Genomic DNA, 16,349 nt, shown 5'->3' with positions numbered 1-16,349 from the left:
CAAACATTTAATGCACGCGATGACTTCACAATTAAAAATAAAAAGCAGTGTCTAAAAAAGTATGTATGTATATCTGAAATTTTTTGAAGCACAATTTGTAATTGCCATATTCTGTCCTTGCTATCCTTCACTTGCTCCACTGCCCTCCTAATTTCGATATCCTCTTAGATACCAAATCAAACGCAATGTAAAATAGTAAAAGAACTCAATGGCACCCAAGACGCTAAAGCCGAGAAAAAGTCCAGCCGCGCCTCCAACAGCAACTACAAGAAATAAAGGCAAAACAATAATGGTTAAAATGTTCAAGGGTCACGCAATAGTAGCCTCAACTCACCCAATAGATCTGTGAAGGTAAATATTACTTGTCGCTTTAACAACTCCAATGGCCAAGAAGTCACTTCGAGGCCGACACTAAAACCTGTCTGAAATACATTGAGGTTTGCTAAAACCTGAAATCGATTAAAAGTTGGGCTAAAAAATTTATACTTTCAATGGTGAAAAATGTAAATTCAAATTAGGAAACGCATAAATATTTTGCATCGTGAAAATAAACGCCGTAGAAGTAACCGGAATTTATTAAAGATACTCGAGGATATGAAGTGTGTATATAAAATGATAACCGTTTCCGTTGTTCGGACTCAAAAACGACTGAATACATTGCAGTCAAGTTTTCGAAGGTTATACCTTGCTGATATGGTCATATTACAGGCAACTAGAAAACTCGCGGGGTGGCGCTGGTGTCGAATTATGAATAAAATCATATCAACCAATTTCTTTCAAATTCAAAAATCGACCTGCTAGGTTGCGCTGGAGTCGAGTTATTAATAAACTAAACTAAATAGTTTGAAACAACGTATATCTAGTCTGCTTTGGCCCTATATTTATATTATACGAACTTAATTTCGGATGACTAAATGAAGGATGAGGTCAAGTATACATACAACGATTGCAAAATTATAAAAGCACACCTTTGTCTCACACTCTCACACATCCTAATTGCGATCTTGCATCTAGCTCCGCTTGACGGGATTGCTCGGGGCGGGGGGTTATTGCAGCAGTAAGACTCAAGAAAAAGTGGCGAAAGAATACGGTCATTGGCGATGGAGTGGAATAAGGGCCGCCAGAAATAACGCCCATAGGCTTTATTTCCCGAAAAAACAGAAATAAAGCCCATTTGCGTTATTTCCATTTCGAAGGGGACATAGCGCCCGCCAACAAAAGGCAAGGTGAAGTCTGTTCTGCCTTTTCCAAGTTGGATAAGGAAGCCAAGTTAATGGGTCTGGTGGTAAACGAGGGCAAGGCGAAGTATCTCCTGTCATCAAACAAACAGTCAGCACATTCGCGCCTTGGCACCCACGTCACTGTTGACAGTTACAATTTCGAGAAAGTCGAGAATTTCGTTTACTTGGGAACCAGCATTAACACCGATAATAATGTAAGCATTGAAATCCATCGCAGAATCACTCTAGCCAACAAGTGCTACTTTGGACTGAGTAGGCAATTCAGGAGTAAAGTCCTCTCTCGACGTACGAAAACCACACTCTATAACTCAGTCATCATGCGCGTGCTGGTATATGGCGCAGAAGCATGGACAATGACAACATCCGATGAGGCGACTCTTGGAGTATTCGAGAGAAAGATTTTGCGGAAGATTTACTGGCCTTTATGCATTGGCGACGGCGAGTACCGCAGACGATGGAACGATGAGCTGTATGAACTTTACAACGACATGGACATAGTGCGGCGAATTAAAATACAGCGGCTCCGCTGGCTTGGTCATGTCGTTCGAATGGACACCGACGCTCCAGCTCTGACAGTATTCAACTCGGAACTCGCTGGTGGTAGCAGAGGAAGAAGAAGGCCCCCACTGAGATGGAAATACCAGGTGGAGAAGGACTTGGCTTCACGTGGCATTTCCAATTGGCGAAAGATGGCACAGAGAGGAAACGACTGGCGTGCTTTGTTGAACTCGGCCAAAATCGCTTAGGCGGTTATAGCGCCAAATAAGAAGAAGAAGAATAAAAGGCAATAAAGCCTTTAGGAAATGAAGCCCGCGGGCGTTATTGCCATCTCGAAAGGGAAATAATGCCCACCAGCAAAAGGCAGTAAAGCTTGCGGGCTTAATTTCTTTTTTAAAAAGGCAATAAAGCCCGCGGTCTAAATTTATTTCTTTTTTATGAAATAAAGCCCATGGGAGTTATTTAGGCGGGCCTTATTACACTCCACCGTCATGGGCTAGTACTAATTTTATACTAAAAGTGAAAAATTATAAGTTTAATTAGCTTTAAGCTTAAAAGTTTAGAACTTTCCAATAGCCTACCGAATACTCATGGCAATGTGAAGCAAATTGCTTGTAAGACTCGAAATGGTTGCTGTTATCGATGGCAAATATATACATATGTTTACTGTTAAACACACAGTCATTAATATAGGTTATGAATTTATCGAAATTATTATCGATATGCCTATATGTAGATATATTTATCCAAGTACCTATTTATATCTTTTCGATATCATAAAATAATATTATCGAAACACCTGATGATATATTTATCGATAAATTTATCGATTCGCTATCGATACCAATATCGATATATTTATATATATATATATTTATTTTTATACAGTCGGACATAATTGACGATAGTTTTATAAATTATCACTCCTGTTATGGATGCCGATATAACGGGTGATTTTTTTGAGGTTAGGATTTTCATGCATTAGTATTTGACAGATCACGTGGGATTTCAGACATGGTGTCAAAGAGAAAGATGCTCAGTATGCTTTGACATTTCATCATGAATAGACTTACTAACGAGCAACGCTTGCAAATCATTGAATTTTATTACCTAGAAAAGTTGGCAGAAAATCCGCTTTTTTATCGACAAATTTTGTTCAGCGATGAGGCTCATTTCTGGTTGAATGGCTTCGTAAATAAGCAAAATTGCCGCATTTGGAGTGAAGAGCAACCAGAAGCCGTTCAAGAACTGCCCATGCATCCCGAAAAATGCACTGTTTGGTGTGGTTTGTACGCTGGTGGAATCATTGGACCGTATTTTTTCAAAGATGCTGTTGGACGCAACGTTACGGTGAATGGCGATCGCTATCGTTCGATGCTAACAAACTTTTTGTTGCCAAAAATGGAAGAACTGAACTTGGTTGACATGTGGTTTCAACAAGATGGCGCTACATGCCACACAGCTCGCGATTCTATGGCCATTTTGAGGGAAAACTTCGGAGAACAATTCATCTCAAGAAATGGACCGGTAAGTTGGCCACCAAGATCATGCGATTTGACGCCTTTAGACTATTTTTTGTGGGGCTACGTCAAGTCTAAAGTCTACAGAAATAAGCCAGCAACTATTCCAGCTTTGGAAGACAACATTTCCGAAGAAATTCGGGCTATTCCGGCCGAAATGCTCGAAAAAGTTGCCCAAAATTGGACTTTCCGAATGGACCACCTAAGACGCAGCCGCGGTCAACATTTAAATGAAATTATCTTCAAAAAGTAAATGTCATGGACCAATCTAACGTTTCAAATAAAGAACCGATGAGATTTTGCAAATTTTATGCGTTTTTTTTTAAAAAAAAAGGTATCAAGCTCTTAAAAAATCACCCGTTACTTTCCTAGTGTTTAAACCATCCCGATAATTTTCTACCTCCTACAGGAATCGCAATGTGGCATACCGAATGTTTTAGTCAATGATCCATTGCCCTGACTCTGAATTACGAAGAACAATCACTTTTCTATCCCTAAAAGCATATTCACATTATCGTAATTTACAGCTCATTTGTAATTTATAAGCAAATCACGCTGAAATGAAGTAATTTCGCCTTGTATAAATAATTTATCATAAATCAAGAACCAAATGAGGAAAAAAAAGATTTTGCATTTGTTTTAGCCTCCACTGTTAGGGAAATTTGAAAAAAATGCCTAAAGCTATGCAACCGTTTGTTTTTTAAAATCAAGTATAAACCACAAACTCGTACGTATGTACACGTGCTATAGAAATTATGAAAGAAAATGTGAACTTACTTGTTTTATGTGAAGTAATTTGATCGAAACAAAGTAATTTATGCTGTAATGTGAATCTAGTTTAAAAGATTGTTTTTTAAATTTGGTTCACTGTCGCAAAAAGAAAAAAAAAATGAATACAGGAACCAGTTGGTCGTTTCTGTAACTCTTCTCTACTGGTTATTTCTCTACTGGTAGAGAATATACGACATTATCTACTATTCATCATCAGTAGAGAACAAGGCCTGAATTCACCTTGGTAGAGAATTGTTACATACATATATAGGGATGAAACGATACGAGAAAATACTTACAAGTATATACTCGATACTTTTCGCTCGATACCAAGTAATTTTGGTATCGGTACTTTTGAACCAAGTACTGAGTAAGTATCAAAACAAAAATACTCGTATAGAAATCCGATAGCAAGGTGAATTTTATTTCCGAATTATTTCCTCTCAAGGCATTTCCTCCACTAATATGAATCGCCCAGTTCTTTATTGCTGTTTGAACTCCAGCGACCTTCAAATATAGAAGATGTTAATTTCTCGTTGAAACCAGCATGCAATGAACTTTTTTAACAGATATTTTTGCTGTTCTTTCGTCAGGGAATCCATTTCCATGGTCGCAAAAACAAAAAAATCTATTTAATTTTTTTTTTTTTCAAAAGAATTAAAATCCACAAATTTTTTTTGAAAGTCGGGCTTGAGGTTGAGGTAATTTTTCACCAGACCTTTAAAATGACTTTTCAAAAGAAAATTTTTAATTTTTTTTGTTTTTTTAACCTCAAAACAGCTTGTAATAAACAAATAATAAATAAATAAAACAATTTAAAATTAACTGATTTCTAGATTCTTGCCAAAAATAAAATGGATTCTTTGATGTACGAACAGCAAAAATACGGATTTCAAGTTTTTTAAAAACTTCATTGCATACTGGTTTCAGGCCAAAAAAAAGAACCATTTAAATCACCTATTTTTGAAAGTCATTTTAATTAATCTATCAAACGAGACAATTTTGCCTGCATGGGGAATGCATCTCAAAAGGTTTAAAACCCCGTTACATTGATTTCGCTATCTCTTCTCGTTGGAGTTTTTCCCTTTTTTTCAAAAATAGAACACTGAGCGGCGTATGCACGGCCCAACGTACAGAATAACTCTATTATTCCTCGCCTTTACTTGGAGTAGTATCATAAGAAAGTATCGATACCCGAAAAATATCGGATCTAAAGTATCGATACCTACTCGTATCACTCGTATTACATTTATTTTTTTAGTAATAAATTAATCATCCTCGGCGAATCTTAAACTCCGATTAATAAAAGTTAATAATTTAGGAATTGAAAATAAATAAAACAACATAACATAGCAAAACTAACTATATGTTTAATGATGAATGGTATTTAACAGAGAAGATACCTTGGAAAAGTTAGCAAGAAGTTAATCTCGTTTAACCTTAGAACCATGAGTGGGGTACTCAAACCCCATATACATTTTTGATGTTGAATATCGGGGGTTTGGGAAGTCCAATTTGATTCTTTTCGTAGGCAGAAGATTGTACCTTGGTTTATAAGTTGACAAAATTCTAGGTAAAATAATAATGATAATAGATTGGCGCTTACACATATGTTAGTGTTTGGCCGAGCTTCTCCTCAGATTTGTGGTGTGCGCCTTGATGTTGTCACACAAAGAAGAGGGACCTACAGTTTTACACGGACTCCGAACGGCGATCGTATTTTTATGAGAAGCTGTTTTTCATGGCAGAAATACACTCGGAGGTTTGCCATTGTCTGCCGAGGGGTGACCGCTGTTAAGATAAAACCTTTTTCTAAATTTTTTTGCGATGTTGGTTTGACCAGGGCCTGAACCCAGGCGCTGCGGAGTGGAAGCGCGCACTGCTTACCACTAGACACAGCGGCCGCGGAATTCTAGGTATATATCTCTTATAATAAGAAAGTACCGGATTTTATATGGTATGTTCATATAAAGCTTAAATTTCCATACGGAATTTTCGGGCTGGGCTACGTTGAACATTTTAGTTTTTTCTAAGAAAACTATTTTTTTTTTTGGTCATCCACGCTTTGCACCCTACTATTTTATCAATTGCTTCTTTTTTTCAATAACAGAGCTAGTCTCCTTTAATATTATCCGATAATGTTTTCAGCGCGAAGAATAATAGAGTTATTCTGTACGTTGGGCCGTGTATACCTGTATGGTATCGTTTCATCCCTTTACATATACCAAGATGAAATAAGATCAAATGTAAATGTAAAATTTGATTAGCGATCAAAGTTACTTCCGGGCAAAAAAAAAACCACTTTTTCTTATGGGAACGGTTCTATGACATAACTGATGCCATCAACCGGAATATGTACATATTTTCTAGGTTCACTTTCAAACAACACCAATTAATTCCTCTTTCAACTTACCTCCACATTATTTACAACAACAATGCTATTAAAACAAGAATCCAGGCAATTACAGCTTACGGTTTTACGAGCCTTTGAGCTGTGTAAACGACGAAAGAACTCTGAAAAGCGAACATTAAGGAAAATGTTAAATATAGAGGCTAAAAAATATTAGGAGCGAAAACGCTCGCCGTGTTTTATGAAAGAATTATATAGACTAAAGAAATCAATGAGAGGATTATATAATTTTTTGCCAGCTTCAGAACATTCTTGAAGTCTAGAAAATTATTAGACAAAAGATGATAAACTGAACTTACACAACCTAAAAGATATTTAATTTTACTTAGTACCTACCTGCATTTTTAGCCACACAAGATTTCAGCGTCGTATAAGAGCATATGGGCTTTGGATTTGGTACTAAAGTTAGGGGTCATAAAAAATTTAATTATTTGATATCTAAGATCTGCAGTATCTGTATTTTGGGTAAAATTTAAACCCACCTCTGTTCGGGTAGAAATGCGGTATGCATTTACATTTTTTATAAACCAAATTGAGGCGGCATTCTTGCATGCAAAAACTTTTGGTATAAATTTCAAAATGTTCCAAATTCGATTCGTGTGGGAAACGACATTTTCGCTGAGCTACTGTAGTTAATCTAGGAGAAATCAAAGGAAAAATATAAGGAATTTTTATAATACACACGTTTGGGTTTCAAACTTTGGCAATTTTGATAGAATTTTTTTACCCAAGCGCACTTGGGCACAAGAGTATTATAACCTGATTCAAATAACGGTTGTTTGTAACAGTCTTAAGGAATCGGGATAGATGTACACATTTTTATTTATACAAACTTCTCAAAACCCTCTTCGGCTACGATTTCTCGTGCCTCAGCTTTATAATAAACCGCCTCGTTGGTGTAGAAAAACTTTTGTTCAATCTTCAAGGCGTCGTGAGCTGAGTGTATGAAAACCTAAAAAAAAAAAGTACAGGTAAATGCCTACAATTAAAAAATTTTTAAATATAAAATATCACAAAAAATTCATATGAAATTAAAATAATTACTTTAAATAAAAAAATTTACTTGGAAACAGGGATCGAAAATAATAGTTATTTTCAAATTTTCAATTCAAAAACATTTGCATATAGGAATTTGATGCTTGGAATGTTAATTCTACATGATTTAACTTTTTTCAAAAAAGTCAGCAATTAACCGTTATTTCTTGACAGATATGTTTTCAGTCAAAAGTAAAAGTTAAAACTTGACTTTTATTTTTTCGTTCAAATATAAAAGTTAAAATTTTACTTTTATTTTTTCGGTCAAAAATAAAAATTAGAAATTGATTTTTATTTTTGCGGTCAAGTTTTGACTATTATTTTGACTGAAAAAATAAAAGTCAAATTTTAACTTTTATTTTTGACAGAAAAAATAAAAGTCATACATATTTTAACTTTTATATTTGACCGCAAAAATAGGAGTCAAGTGTTAACTTTTGTTTTTGACCGAAAAAATAAAAGTCATATCTTAACTTTTATTTTTGACTGAAAATATTAAAGTCAATTTGTAATTTTTATTTTTGACTGAAAACATATCGGTGAAAAAATAACGATTATTTTTTGACTTTTTTGAAAAAAAAAAACCATAACCGTTCCGGTCGTTAGAAACAATCTTTAAATCATTAAAAAAATGGTTTAAATACAAATTTTTTGTGATTTCCCACACCTTTATACCACTCGAAACTCACCCCAATACTTTCGAATGCCTTCGGCACTGACAAAATCAACAGCACGCTATCAAAATAGCTACCTGTCAGCATTTGTAGGTGTTCCTTATTGATTTTCGGATATTTTCCAAATATAGTGTAGCGTGCCGTATATTCATTATGCAAGTAGCTATTACCCAAGTAGCAAATACCGAACTCGGTGAGCACTTGACGCACCACAAAACTCCTAAAGCCATCATTCAATCTGATGCGCTCATTTTCATCGGCCATTTGTGTAAAGTCGGTGGTGAGATTATAGATCAACGACATGTACTGTGCGGGTCTCAAACGTAGCCGATCCAAGGTGCTATCGATGCTCGGACGCACAGTAATATTAGCGAAGTTGAAATAGGTCGAATTTGCCAAGGTTTCAAGAAAGATTTGTAGATCCTCTTTCGGTTGGCCGGTGATTTTCTTTTTGCTTGAGCGTAGAGGATTCAAAACAATATTTTTTTATTTTGCCATAATTCAACTCAAATAAGTGCGAGGATATACTCACTGGCAATACTTGTCGAAGAGTTCCTGACTCAAGCGGCGCATGGGACACACCGTAAAGCTGGGCACAGGCGTACGCCAGAAGTAAAAGTCGCGTTCAAGTCCCATAACGGTGCTCTTAGTTTTCCATTTATCCATGGCTTGGAGTCCGGTGTAGATGCACATGCCCACAGATACAATGAGCAGCAGTAGCCAAAAGAAGCTATTTTTTTTTATTTATTTTTTTATTTAAATACTTTTTAAAATTATAGTAAACTGAATTGGCTTACTTACTGCTCAATTAAAGTTAGGCTCTCTTTGACCAAATACACAAATCCATGTATGCAACTTTCTGTAAAATAATTTTTAATATATAACCCAATGCCCTTCAGCCAACGGAAATGTCCACAAAAAGTTTGCCATTTTGATTTTGGTGGCTGTGTTTGCATTTTTGGCTGTACTTGTATGTACATTTTGAAAATTAATTAAAGTAAGGACTATAGCAGTTCACCTCAGTACTGGTACTGTTATTTAGTTGACTACTATTTTTTTTAATTCTTTGTCCGAGGCTTACGTGATTTATTAAATATTCACTGCTTACAAGTCAAATCCATTTAGATAGCTGTTTAGAGCACGCATATGTACAGGGGCGGACCCAGCAGCAATTCTTGGGTGGGTGGGGAATTTTTCCACATATATCGTGTATATAAATTTAAAAATCACCGCAATTTAAAATTTTTAGAGTTTTGATAGTTTTGAATTTCTTGAAGTTTCCCATTTTAAATAACTTGAGTGGAATTCCAAAATTTTCTAAACTTTCAAAACTTTGTGAATGTAAGAAATTTTAGGAAATCACAATAATTCAATATAATGATGAATACTAGATTTCGAGAAATTTTTTATTTTTCGAAAATTTTGAGAATTGTAGGAATTCTAACAAATTTTTTCTAAGTAAAAGTGTCGAATATACAAAATTGATCAAACGAAATTAAAAGTTTTCGAATGTTGAAAATATTTTCATATTTCGTCGTTTTTGAAAGTTTAAAAAATTTTCGGCATTCTTGAAGATTCAAAAAATTTTTGGACGTTGATGTTTTCAAAATTTTCAAAAAATTTAAACTTATCAAACTTTGTTATATCAATAGAAAATTTTGGAAAAGTTCCGAAAAGTGGAAAAATTTTGGAATTTTTCAAAAATGTTAATATCTTTTAGAATTCTAGGAATTTTCTATTTTTTACACACAAGTACCATGAACATAAGAATTTTTCGATAATTTGTGATGTTCCACATTTTTACATTTTAGGATAAATAAAATTCTCAAAATTTTGGAAAATATAACAATTCTAAAATCTCAATAATTTTGTACATTCCAAAATATTCTCATTCTACTAAAATTTCTAGAATCTCCCGTATTTAGATAGTTTTTGAAATTTTGGAAATTATCCTAAAAATGAGAAATCTCAAGAAATTTAATAATATTAATTTTCGTTGTTTTCTGAACCTGTGTAAATATTCTAACTTGCTGTGACTTTCAACTGTGTAAAATAATACAAATTCGAAAATATAACAAAAAAAGTAAAAATTGAAAATTAAGTACATAATTTCAAAATTTTGAAAATTCAGTGAATTCGAAAAACTGATAGGCCTACTTAAATAACATAATACTTCGAGCTTAGCACACAGCCAAAAATTGAAACTCAAGTGAAATTTGACACACTTTTTTCATGAATTTAAATTTTCAAAAGCATCCATTCATTAGGTTTGTTCCAAGCTTCTCGAAGTCACTTCGAGTTACATATACGCGCTCCGCAAGTGAGTTTTCGAGTTTCTTTCCCCAATTTGCCCTACCTGGGTCCTCCACTGATATGTATGTATGCATGTACGAGCTCTGAATAGCTCATTATGAGCAGACCCATAATGAAATGCACTTTTGAAAATTAAAATTAAAAAGTATTTTATTTAAACGTTTGGCAAAATTGTATGTACTAAGTACAAAATTATTAAGATATTTAGGTTGTAGTAAACAGCAAAGTAATATTTAGTGAAGTATTTTGAATATTACTAAATACCAAGTATTATAGTATTGGCATATTTTCACAGCACAAAGTACAAGTATAAAAGTGTTTAGAGACTTTGGCCTTACTAAATACTGGCTGTATTACAGAACTTTCAAGAATCTCGGGATTCTCGTAACGCGTGAACTCGTGATTTTGGAGGCGTCTTCGGTCCTTTAGGGACTAATTCAAGGTTTCCAAGATTATTTCGAAATTTTCGATATTATCTGCACTATTTCGTATTTTTCGCATATGTTAACGGCTAAACCCGATCTTAAGACAAACTAGTTTTTCCTGGGCTAAACTAGTTCTACCTAGATCCAATATATCCGTCCAATGCGGAAACAAGTTGGACTGCATACCTGGAGTAGGACTGATGATGATGAGGGTTAGTTTTTTGAAGTGCTGAAAGGTGTTCTGCGCAAAAATCTGTGATCTGGTTTAGCCTAGGCAAAACTAGTTTGTCCTAAGACCGGGTTTGGCCAGTAACATATATAACCGATATCGATTTAAAATCGTTCGATTTAAATAACATGCCTGATATCGGGGTTTTCGGTACTACCTCAAATTTTACGGGACTACATACTTCTAGATTTTCGAGATTTTCAGAAATAAATCGCTGAGCAGAGATGAGGCAAGCTGGGGTTGGATTCAGTAACTGTGAGAAAATACAGTGTACACAGTAGAGGTTTACGCCGACAGGCTTTGCGGCGGCGGCGTGGTTAACTTTAAAAAGAATCGGCGGCGGCGGCGACGTCGGCGCGTCAGGAAACGCCGGCGCTCCTACCCATAAGGCAGAATCCAAAGCGCCATGAGGCTACTAATCTTATCATGTCATCTCGTCAGCGTTACGTATTCGCTATGCCAAATCAGACTGTAATTGTATTTAATTCATTTATTGAAGTAGTTTTAAATTTAAATTACGTTACTTTCTACTTGAATTAAAATGTTGAGTGTCTGCCGCTGATGTAACAGAAGGAAGTCTGAAGCAAATACATACATACATTTCTATGTTCTTTATAAATCCGTATGTACTATTTAAATTTAAAGAAATAAAAAAAAATTAAAAAGTTAAGTTATTGGGGTAGTTTATGTCGCTATCAATAAATTCTTGCAATAATCTTATCAACCGTTATGTTAAACTACGGAGTTGTTACGATTTTTTGTGAGTTTTATATTGAAAACAGGTTTTGGTCTACTTTTTTTCCAAAATTTTAACCCACCAACGCCAAAAAAAGGCTTATAGATGGTTAAAATTTCCACTAAAATATTAAGCGCCAAATTTTTCTAAGGAGAACCGGATGTAAAGAAAAATAATAGTAATTTTAGCAAAACGGGGGACTTTAATCCTGTGTAGAAGACATTGCGATGCGAGGGAGCAAAACCTTCCTGGGATTTGAACACCACTTAGGAATGCTAACGTAATTGTCACACAGCCACCTAGTACTTGTATTCGTCTGCGGGACCCCAGAATAAAGTAACTTACTAACGTAAAAATTAGCAAAAAAAAGTGTTTGCTTTTTAATAAAAGTGTGTTTAAAACAGGGTACGAAAATAAACTGTACAAAACAATTCCCATTTGCTCATCTATCATCATATCATTTGTGGTTTTGTACAGTTTTGTAAATAGTCAGAAACAAATTGTAAGATTCACTGTCATTTTCCCCAACGAGAAACGTTTGCTTTTCGTTTGTGACAATTGTACCATAGGGTACGTTTTATATGTATGCAAACGTTTCAATTACGTGAAAAATAATTTTTTCTGTAAATTTTCATATCCAATTCAATTAAAAAACATTTTTATTTATTTTTATTCATTACAGCCATTCGTTTTGTATTTGTTTATTGCATATATGTGCATACATAAATATATTTTCCCTGCACGATTCATTTCGTTTGTTGTTTCGTCTGTAACTACTAAACTACTGTAGTGTACTATCGCCAAAGTGAACTCAGCCGTTTTGTTTCGTATTGTACCGAACTGTTAAAGTAATAAATGAAACGAAATAGTAACGTACAATATAGTTTATTTTCGTACACTGGTTTAATATATTAAAAAAATACACAGGAAAATCAACTTGTCTTGTTTTTATCGCCAATAATTGAGGAGTTAGATGCAATAAGGCCACTGTGGTGTGTGCGCGCTTCCACTCAGCAACGCCTGGGTTCAAGCCCTGGTCAAAGCAGCATCGCAAAAAATATAGAAAAAGGTTTTTTCTTAACAACGGTCGTCCCTCGGCAGGCAAAGGCACACCTCCGAGTGTATTTCTGCCATGAAAAACAGCTTCTCATAAAAATACAATCGCCGTTCGGAGTCGGCGTAAAACTGTAGGTCCCTCCGCTTTGTGTCACAACATCAGGGCGCATGCCACAAATCGGAGGAGAAGCTCAGCCAAACACTAACATATGTGTAAGCGCCAATCTATTATTATTATTATTAGATGCAATAAGGGCGCTTCTGTTAAAACTGATTTCTGAGATATTGGCGTTAAAGTTTTTCATGTGTTGTAACTTTCTCGTTGTTATAGTATATAAAAAATTAGTATTGAAAAAATTTTTCTACTGCGGAAAAAAAATCATCAGATTACCAGTATTCGACCCTAATTTAACTGTTATAAACGCTTTCGATCGAAAAACGTGTTACCTATGTTTTCTCTGAGTTACGCTTTTTTGGAAATGTTCAATGCCCCGAATTATACAAAAACAAGTAAAAGCAGCGCTGTCTTCGGCTATGCCGAAGCCTTCATACCTGTCATGAACATCTGCAAATTTTACTTTGACAGGTTACTGCTTTTGAATACATCTGCATACATCGATAGAGGAGTTACATACTTATATAAAAAATCGCATCTAAACAATGAATGAATGGAAGATATACTTTATATGACACCAATCTAATACTAAGTTCACATATAAGTAGATTATCCTCATTTTCGAGCTTGACTTCCTAATCTGTAATTAGAAAAAGAGATTAGCCATATAAAATTCCCCCCTTGTTAATCTGTAATTATAAAATAATCTCAGATTTAACCGATAACTTTTCGGTGTCCATCCTAGTTTTATCGATTGTTTTTGCGAAGAAGAGGAGAAATGGCAAATGTAAAAGTAAACAGAAATGGACACTAGCAAGGAAAAGAAGGTTTTAAAGGTATTTTTTAATAAAATGTTAAGTTAAAATATATTTATATTGCTTAATATAGCAGAAAAACGTGATCACGGTGGCACAGAGAAGAAACATAACTTTTCCTGGAGATGTGAAAATAACAAGCACAACAAATTTGACGGCTAATAATCTGAGATTTGCTTGTGTAAACGGGGTGATTAAAAAACGAGCTTTGATTGAGATAATATAGATATGTGAACATAGTTTAAGTGATTTTCACCGCTATGTGATCGGTATGTAAACCGGTAGCACAATTTATTGCGTTTAGTTTCGTACATAAAGGAGATATATGGCAAAAACTGGTATCTTAACAATCAGTGCTATAGGAGATAAAGCTTATACAGTATAGATTTTGACGATTTTCTCAGTAGACTTTGTATTATTATTTGTAAAATATCTTACGAAATTTATCGGTTTTAGCTGTTCAAATAAAGGAGTTTTACAGTAAAATCCCATATCTGAACAATCAGATGTATGGAAGATATATGTTGTAGTCATCCGATCCTTGTTATTTTCACTGCAAGTATTCTGTTAATAATGAGTGAAAATGGTGCGAAATTTCATGTTCCTAGCTGAATAAATGGAGGAGTTATGATAAAAGACCTCATATCTGAACAATCAGTTGTATGGGGGCTGCAGGTTGTAGTGACCCGATCTTTGTTATTTTCGCTGTAAGTCTTCTGTTGATAATGAGTGAAAACAGCGCGAAATTTCATGGTCCTAGCTACATAAATGGATGAATTATAACGAAAAATCTCATATCTGAACAATCAGTTGTATGGGAGCTATAGGTTATAGTTACCCGATCTTTTTAATTTTCACTGTAAGTTTTCTGTTGATAATTATTGAAAACAGTGCGGAATTTCATGTTCCTAGCTATATAAATGGAGGAGTTATAACGCAAAATTTTATATCTGAACAATAAGTTGTATGGGAGCTATAGGTTACAGTGACCCGATCTTTGTAATTTTCACTGTAAGTATTCTGTTAATAATGGGTGCAAGTATTGGAAAATTTCATGTTCGTAGCTGCATAAATGGAGAAGTTATAATGAAAAATCTCATATCTGAACAATCAGTTGTATGGGAGCTATATGTTATAGTGGTCCGATTCTTCCGGTTCCGACAAATGATTAATACATTATAAAAATACACCCACCTACTAAATTTGATCCGGATATATCGAAAACTGAGAGACTAGATTGCATACAAACAGACAGACAGACGGACAGACGGACATTGCTAAATCAACTCAGCTCGACGTTCTGATCGTATAAGTATACATTTTCATGGGTCTATCTTTTTTTGTTCTGGTACTTACAAACATCGGACCAAAGTTATAATACCATTTCATGCTCATGAAAGGTATAAAAACTCCTTTAAAAAGGTAAATTTCATTTCGTAAAATAGTGTTTTATACGAGTAGTATTTAGTTCCTTTAAACGATATATTTCAATGTGCATACATCATGAAAATTTTGTACAAAATTCCTTAGGCGCCGAACGCCGCCGCCGCGCCGATATTTTCATAACTCGGCGGCGGTGCGTGAGAAATGACAAAAAACGGCGGCGGCGGCGGCGTGGCTCGGCGGCGTATACCTCTAGTACACAGAGTGCAAAACTCACAACCAAAAACTCACCAAATAGAGGTGTACACTATTTTGACAGGTAAAACTCATTCTCACACTTGCTGAACCACAAACTGAGGAAGTGTACACAATTTTGACAGTTAAAATTCACTCTCTCACTTCTTGGATCGCAAAATGAAGAGTGTACACAACTTTCAGTTTACATTTGAAAACTTACAGTTACAGAATCCAGCCACTGATGTGAACTGAGTTGAGGTGAGTATAAGTTAGGTGAAGTGAGGTGAGTTGAGGTATGTGGAAGGTAAGGTGTTAATTGCTTTAGTTTCTTCGGTACTAACTCAGGATTTGTGGGACTTCTTACAATTTTTGGGACTGGTTTGGGATCTCAAAAAATAAAGTTTGGTTTCTGATTTGCATCGCTGAGCAGAGATGAAGTGAGCTGATGTAGGTTGAAGTGAATTGACTTAAGATGAGGTGAGTTCAGGTATGTGTAAGGTAAGGTGTTTATTGCTTTAGTAGTCTCTAATGACGAATACATTTTCTTTTCAAATTACAAATACATTTTTATTCACCATTCCAGTAATTTCGAATGACGAATAATTTTTCATTCATCATCATGAATAAATTTCAATGTACTATACAGCCATTCTTGACCATCGTACCAGGTAGACGATGAAGGTAAATGTTCATATCATATGTGTATAGTAAGCATGTATAATAAATATGCATGTGTATAAATATGTACAACACAAACATGTACCTTCATCGTCTGCCTGGTACGGTGAGCAAGAAGGAATGAATTATAAATGAAAAAGGTAAGAGCTGCGATAATAGCAAAGAAAATTATAAATGGCTATCACTTGTATGTGTTTATGTAGGAACTGCAAT

General features: G+C 34.8%; 1 protein-coding gene across 1 annotated transcript in view; it reads right to left on the bottom strand.

Moving 5' to 3' along the window:
• Window positions 1-147: 147 nt before the first annotated feature.
• The window catches only part of LOC118736369 (sodium channel protein Nach), a 16,523-nt gene continuing 321 nt past the window's right edge, over window positions 148-16,349 (bottom strand). Inside the window, exons 2-9 of the mRNA XM_036466464.1 lie at window positions 8,682-8,879; window positions 8,165-8,603; window positions 7,274-7,392; window positions 6,923-7,077; window positions 6,777-6,839; window positions 6,444-6,544; window positions 335-449; window positions 148-263 (exon numbers count right to left, since the gene is read on the bottom strand). Of these exons, the coding sequence (XP_036322357.1) occupies window positions 148-263; window positions 335-449; window positions 6,444-6,544; window positions 6,777-6,839; window positions 6,923-7,077; window positions 7,274-7,392; window positions 8,165-8,603; window positions 8,682-8,879 (1,306 nt within the window). The remainder of the gene's footprint in view (window positions 264-334; window positions 450-6,443; window positions 6,545-6,776; window positions 6,840-6,922; window positions 7,078-7,273; window positions 7,393-8,164; window positions 8,604-8,681; window positions 8,880-16,349) is intronic.

Source organism: Rhagoletis pomonella, unplaced genomic scaffold, assembly GCF_013731165.1.
Source record: "Rhagoletis pomonella isolate Grant_MI unplaced genomic scaffold, Rhpom_1.0 Rhpom_scaffold_00003, whole genome shotgun sequence".
NCBI classification, from domain to species: domain Eukaryota; kingdom Metazoa; phylum Arthropoda; class Insecta; order Diptera; family Tephritidae; genus Rhagoletis; species Rhagoletis pomonella.
Note: the sequence above shows the minus strand (reverse complement) of the source record. Positions and strands in the feature narration are given on the sequence as shown.